The sequence below is a fragment of the Elgaria multicarinata genome, chromosome 3 (genome assembly GCF_023053635.1).
Source record: "Elgaria multicarinata webbii isolate HBS135686 ecotype San Diego chromosome 3, rElgMul1.1.pri, whole genome shotgun sequence".
In the NCBI taxonomy this organism is placed as follows: domain Eukaryota; kingdom Metazoa; phylum Chordata; class Lepidosauria; order Squamata; family Anguidae; genus Elgaria; species Elgaria multicarinata.
The window spans coordinates 105,477,842-105,484,582 of record NC_086173.1 but is presented as its reverse complement, the minus strand read 5'-3'; the positions used below and the strand labels follow the sequence as shown (position 1 = coordinate 105,484,582).

At 46.1% G+C, this 6,741-nt stretch overlaps 1 protein-coding gene across 1 annotated transcript; it reads right to left on the bottom strand.

Moving 5' to 3' along the window:
- Positions 1-21: 21 nt before the first annotated feature.
- On the bottom strand, positions 22-6,408 carry LOC134395147 (signal peptidase complex subunit 1-like). Its single transcript, XM_063121183.1, has 4 exons — positions 6,109-6,408; positions 4,390-4,449; positions 3,202-3,288; positions 22-201 (listed from the first exon to the last, which is right to left on the bottom strand). The coding sequence occupies exons 1-4, from the start codon at positions 6,391-6,393 to the stop codon at positions 79-81; spliced, it is 555 nt and encodes a 184-aa protein (XP_062977253.1). The 5' UTR covers positions 6,394-6,408; the 3' UTR covers positions 22-78.
- Between the last annotated feature and the right edge of the window lie 333 nt (positions 6,409-6,741).

The window sequence follows — 6,741 nt, the reverse complement described above, 5'->3', positions numbered from 1 at the left end:
CTAGCTAAGTAAAGGAAGAAATGTAATCAATTTGAAAGCAAATTTAATGTCGGGAAATGGTACAAGATACATAGGTTTTCAATTTTTAGAGTGCCTTTTTACTTTTCTGTCTGCCGACTTCTTATCATCTGTTGCCGATTCCTGGACAGGCAGCCACTTCAGAGGGTTGCGACGATACATGGGCCATGGAGGTAGTGTGAGCTGCAACAGAAGACACTTCTAAGAAAACTCAGAATTGTTCATTGACAACAAGGTTTTTGTAAAGTTTTGGCTAGGCTTCAACTTTAAGAATAGGTACAAAGCAAATTAAAGGAATCTTTTGGAGAAGTGCTTTTATGATTATAGTAGGATTATTTTGAACATACAGAATAAGAGCAAGATCAATGGACTCTCAAAGGAAAACTAACAAATATCAAGGCAATGGTATTGCATGGATTAAAAGCATTGTTGAATATTGTCCAAAGAAACATGTCTTGTATTCATTTTGCATGGTGTGGAGTTGCATTACAGCTGCCGTCTACCAGTCTTCACATTTATTTATTTTATTTATTTATTAAAATCATGTGTATCCCACTGTATATCACTAGGATCTTAGGGTAGATACAGATAATATTATACAATATAAAACAATAAATTTATACAGCTAAAAACAAATTAAACCATTAATCAAGTTAAAACCAGTATATAATTTAAAAGCTGTAAAAAAAATGTGCGAGATTGGTGAATTTAACCATTAAAGGTTTTGTTAAAAAGCCACGTTTTTACTTGGCTCCGTAATAAAGTCAGCGTTGGTGCCAGTCGGGCCTCCAAGGGAAGGGCATTCCAGTCAGGGTGCCACCACAGAGAAAGCCCTCTCCCACCATAGCATGCGGTTGCGTTGGTGGGACGCGGAGGAGGGCTCCTCCAACAGATCTCAAGTCTCTGAGGAGAGGCGCTCTCTCACGTATCAAGGTCCCAAGCCGTTTAGGGCTTTAAATGTCATTGCCAACACCTTGAATTCTGACAGGAAGCGTATAGGCAGCCAGCGCAATACCTTTTAAGACCGTTGTTATGTGGCCTCTTTAAGATGTGCCTGCCAGCAGTCTAGCTGCTGCATTTTGCACTAGTTGCAACTTCCCAGTCGTCTTCAAGGGCAGCCCCACATAGAGTGCATTGCAGTAGTCTAATCGGGAAGTTACCAGTGCATGCACTACTGTGGCTAGGTTGTCCATCCAGGAAATGCTGAATCAGCTGAAGCTGGCTCCAAGTACTCCGGGCCACAGAGTCCACCTGGGCCTCCAGTGACAAGGATGGATCTAGGAATACTCCCAACCTATGCACCTGCTCCTTCAGAGGGAGTGCAACCCCATCCAGAACAGGTCACTTACCCAATTCCAGGACTCGGGAACCACCAATCCACAGAGCTTCCATCTTATCAGCTTCAGTTTTATTGGCCCTCATCCGGTCCATTACAGCTTCCAGGCACTAGTCCTGCACCTTCACCACCCCAGCTGACTCCGACAAGAAGTAGAGCTGAGTATCATCAGCATACTGATGACACCCAAACCCCTAATGACCTCACCCAACAGCTTCATATAGATGTTGAACAGCATGGAGGATAAAATAGAGCCCTGTAGCACCCCTCAGCTTAATAGCCAAGGGGTAGAACAGGAATCCCCCCAATACCGCTCTGGAATTGGCCCTGCAAGTAGGAGCAGAACCACTGTAACAGTGCCTCCTACTTCCATCTCGCAGAGCCGATCCAGTAAGGTACCATGATCAATGGTATCAAAAGCTGCTGAGAGCCAGGAAGATCCACAGGGTAGCACTCCCCCTGTCTTTCACCTGGAGTAGGTCGTCAGTCAGAGCCACCAAGGCTGTTTCAGTGCTGTGCCCTTGCCTGAAACGGGACCAGATAATCAGTTTCTTCCAAGAACGTCTGAAGTTGCCCGGTCACCACATGCACAAGCCCCTTGTCCAAAAAAGGGATATTAGCGATGTGTATGAGTGTTAGTTCTCACATACCTCTCAGTCCAGAGAGGTCCTCTTCAGGGGAGGGTGCACTGCAGCCTCTTTCAAGGCAGCAAACACCACTCCCTGACAGAGTGAGGCATTTACCACCCCCGGGACCCACCGAATTAATCCACCTCTGCTACATTGAATTAGCCAAGATGGGCAAGGGTCAAGCTTACATGTGGTGGAACAGACTGATTCAAGCGTCTTGTCCACATCATCAGGCTGCAACAACTGGAACTGATCGCAGGAAACATGACCAGATGGGGCACTGGACACCTCCTCAGGCTCTGTGATAACGCATGAAGTTCTTAGCGAATATGAGCAACTTTCTCCTTGAAGTGCCTAGCAAATTTATTTCAGCAGATGACTGAGGGTTCCAATTTTGGTTTCTCTGAACCTGAGCCTCTTCCCAACAGTCTCTTTCACCACTCAGAATAGTTCTGCTGGGCAGCATTTTAAAGATGAAATTGAGGAAGCATAATAAGATTTTTTTGCCATCCTCACTGCCAAATAGGCAAAACAGACTATTTGCTAATCTTCGATAGTACTCGCTCCGAGACCTACGCCACCTGCACTGTAGCTGTCATTCAGCCCGTTTCATTGCCCGTAGAACTTCTGTAAACCAAGGTGAGTTACGGGCTCCACAGTACCAGAGTGGGCGCTTGGGAGCGATTATATCGATGGCCTTTCCCATCTCACCGTTCCATAGTGAGACAAAGATCTCGACCGAATCGTCAGCCCTATCAGCCGGAAAATCCCCCAGAGCATTCAGGAATCCTTCAGATTCCATAAGTCTTGCCCTTGTCACTCCCTTTTGGAGGCGCCCCCTCTTCCCTGGCTGATGGTCCCTCGGTCTTTCACAGGACTGGTTCTCCCAGGCCACCTCAGCCAGCCAGCTTAGATACCCCTTGCAGGAAGGGGGAGAAGTGGAGCTGGTCAGCAGCAGCTGGCTCTGTACCTTGGGGCCTAGTCCTGCAGGAGAGGTGGTACTCTGCCAGGCAGAAAGTCCACAGGAAGACTGCAGGACAGTGGAGATGATAATGCTGGCAGCAGCCACAGCGGCAGGCAGCCTCTGTTCCCTGGCTGATGGTCCCTCCGTCTTTCACAGGACTCGATTTCCCAGGCCACCTCAACCAGCCAGCTTATATGATTCATTATTCTGGCTACACTGTAGATATTCTTTGCTATAAAAAGTCATGTTCTTACCAGGCATGATACAGCAAATCCACCCATTACTATGTAAACTGTCCAACCAAACTGTTCAGTGATGTATCCATACATAAAGCCAATCACCTACAAGAAACAATTGAAATCAGTCAAAGAAAATTCTAGTCCCAGACCCAATGTGTCAGAGTTTAAAAGGGAGCACTGAAGCAGACAAACTCATTTAGGAGGTTGGTATTAGGAACTGGCAAAAGGACAGCATCAAGCCCTTAACTGTCATTCATTTGAGCTTAGACAGTATGGTTCAAGAGGCACTGAAATATAAACATAAAGGTTTGGCTCCAATTTGTCTTTTCTGAGAATAGAAGAGACTGAGATTCAGTAGAAGCTTTTGCTAGAGGAGACAATTTCTACCTATTCCACCTGTCACCCTCACAAGGTTCCCAAACCCTCCAGAACACCTTTTTGGGGAAAGAGGAAAAAGCTAAATTGCTTCTTCCTGTTCTGTGAGTTCTAGTCACAGGAACTCTGAGACGAAGTCACACAAGATCTAAACATAAAAATTAGACTATTTAAAATTGTGCTTTTAATTTTTACTGGTGATTCTTATCTAATGGTATCTTTGAAAAGTTATTTTTATATTCGAAAGTACATTCTAGATCTTTGTAGGGCTTGCTTCTATGTAAGCATAGTAGGGGTAGGCAACCTTTTTGGGCCATGTGCATATTTAGCAATTTTAAGAAACTGTCATTGGCACTGCCACAAAATGGCAGCCATGAGAGGCATGTCAAAGAACAAGTAACCTGCCCCAAAGACTTCATTACAAGGCAGAGCTGGGATCTGATCCATAACACATTAAACAACTCCTTGGACTTATAGTTTTCACCACCAACAGAAACCTAGTTGGCAGTTATCTCAGCTATTGGTAAGAACGTGTGTTAATTTTTCTAAAATGCGGGAGGAGTAGGGCACCTCGGTGGGTGCCAAGGGAGGTGTCTGGGGGTGCATTTGTCCCTGCGGATACCATGTTGCCTATCCCGATGTAGAGGATGTAGAGGATCACACAACAATCATCAACTTGGCTTCAGCATGCTGGATTTAGGCTGCAATTCTAAATAGTTATCAGGATATAATCCCCAAACATAGTGGGACTTTCTGAGTTGCGCTAGTAGTGTTATGTATGCTTCGCTTTATACATTGTATATAGCATTATTATTTCATTATACTTACAGCAGAGAAAATAATGATTCCCTGAAAAATCTGCTCTGCTAGTTTTTGGCCTTTGTAGTCCTATAGAAAAAGAAAAAAATTACAGCATTGCCACTTCCTCCAATACCAGAGGTTATTTTAATTTTTGGAATAGCAGCATACAGACAGACAATAAGCACTACTGATAATGTAGTAATAAGGAAAAAGACTAATAAGATGAAAATTCATTTAAATCAAAACAGCTTACGGACTTTAAGCAAAGAGATCTTAACAACTAGATACTTCTATTTAAGTTAAAGATAAGCAGGGAGAGGGGGACAAAGAGAGGTCAAAAGCCTGTTTTAAGTCATGTTTTCATGACTTATGACTTCACATTCTGAGGTATTGCTAACTGTCCTCCCATGAACGTTATACATTACAAAACATGTGGAGACTTCCTAAAAGAGCCAGGAATGTGGGGTGTTGGAACAGAGACTCTGCAATGCATAGATTCACATCACCATAGTGAGCAGTATATCCATGTCATGGTCAAGCATTTCTTGGTGGCTTTCATATAATATGGAACAGTCCTCAGTGCTTTACTTTTCTTACTAGAGTACTCCTACTGCATGTTAACACCAGTCTTTAACTACTGCGGTGGAGATTATTAGACTAAAATGCAAAGAACGTACTTTGGTACATTAACAAATAATTTTATAAAGGGCCTTAGATACTAACATACTACTGCATTTATAGCCAAAGACCTGCGTGCACAGAGCCACATTACTAACGGAGAAAATCTTAGCATAGTTTTTTTAATTCATATTAAATCTAACCCATTTAAACTAAGGGAAGTCCTATCCATGCTTACTCAAGACTTAAGTTCCATTGAGCCCAACTTGCAATTTACTTCTGAGTAAATGTATAGAATCAAGGTGTAGAGGACCCACTGTGGCTCAAAGGTGCAGTCCTCAACATACTTGATGTGGAAGAACTGCTTTGACCTATAAAGCCTTACACTGCTTGGACACTGAAGGAGCATCTCTTCCCCCATTTATGGAGGCTCTTCTTGGAGCACCCTTTCAATCTGAAGTACAGAGAATGGCTATGGGAAAGAGGGCCTTTGTGACACACTCTCCCAGCACCTACATGAATGCAAGGGAAATATTTATATTTTTCTAGGCCTTTTGAACAAGTCACTGAAACATCTTAAGTATTATTTTATCTCTTTGTATTAAAATTCTCTGTTGCAAATTGTTTTATTCTTGAGTTCTTGTTCTGTATCTCAATGCCAATAAAGTCTTACTAAAATTCTATTTACTATTTACTCCCGAGTAGAAATAATTTGAGACTGGGCTTCAGTCTTCTCAGGCCAATGAAAAATTGTACCTTGTACACCGCTCCGAAATTTTTCAATGGGGAGCGGTATATAAATAGTCTAAATAAATAAATAAATTAGTATGATGAGGCTAAGTAAGGGTTTTGTTTCTATGTTTTCCCGTAAGCTGAACACAGAAGGGTCTCCCCTTTTGTCTCTGAGCCTGGCTACTTGGCGATGCTTCTCTCAGCTTAGGACACGTCTGCTTTATTATCGTGGGCGCTCGGGTAGTTGCCTATCTGGAAAGCAGAGAGGAGGGCTCCGCTCCCGCTTATTATTGGCGCTTCCCCAGGAGGCGGCGGCGGGTGGGGGTTTTCGCCTTTCTCCCCAGGCAGGCGATGCACCGCCATCCCCCCACCCCACCCCTCGCCCACGCCCCTTACCATCTCGGTGGGGATGGATCGGAATATGCCGAGCATGGTGTCCGTCTGTTGCAGAAGCTGCTCTTGGGGTCCGGGCTGCAGAGCGGAGGCTTGCGGCGGTTGCTCTGCCTTGCCGGGAGGGGTCCTGCTCTCGGGGAGCTGAATCGGGTCGCCCTGCGAATTGGCGTCCGACTCGAGCGAAGCGGCGTCGACGGGCGCTTCCGGCTCGTTCGCGGAGGCGGCTCTGCGCCGTGAGGCGGGCGCTGCGGCGCTCGCCGGAATCGACGCTTTCCTGCCTCGCCTCATCGCGCTGGGACTTCCGGGGCAGCTCGGGCGGGGAGAGGGGCGAGAGGCCTGGCTCTTCTGCTCGGGCCTCTGCACGCACCGGCGTGTTCCCCGGGCGGACTCCTCCGTTTCTCGCCTGGCGACCGGCAGCCCTCTAGGACGTGGGGAGGCTTCCCTGCGGCCTGTGGAGCGCTTGCCTGCGTCGCCATGACAACAGGCAAGGGAGGAGCACGAGCACCCCCTCCCCCGGGTTCAGAAGGGTCCTTGGCGACGCCGAGCGTCTAACGGGCTGCCTGCCCGCGCTTCGTTCTCGGCCGCGACTAGAGCCTGCATGTGCCCGCGGATAAATAAGCACTTGGGGGTAGCAGG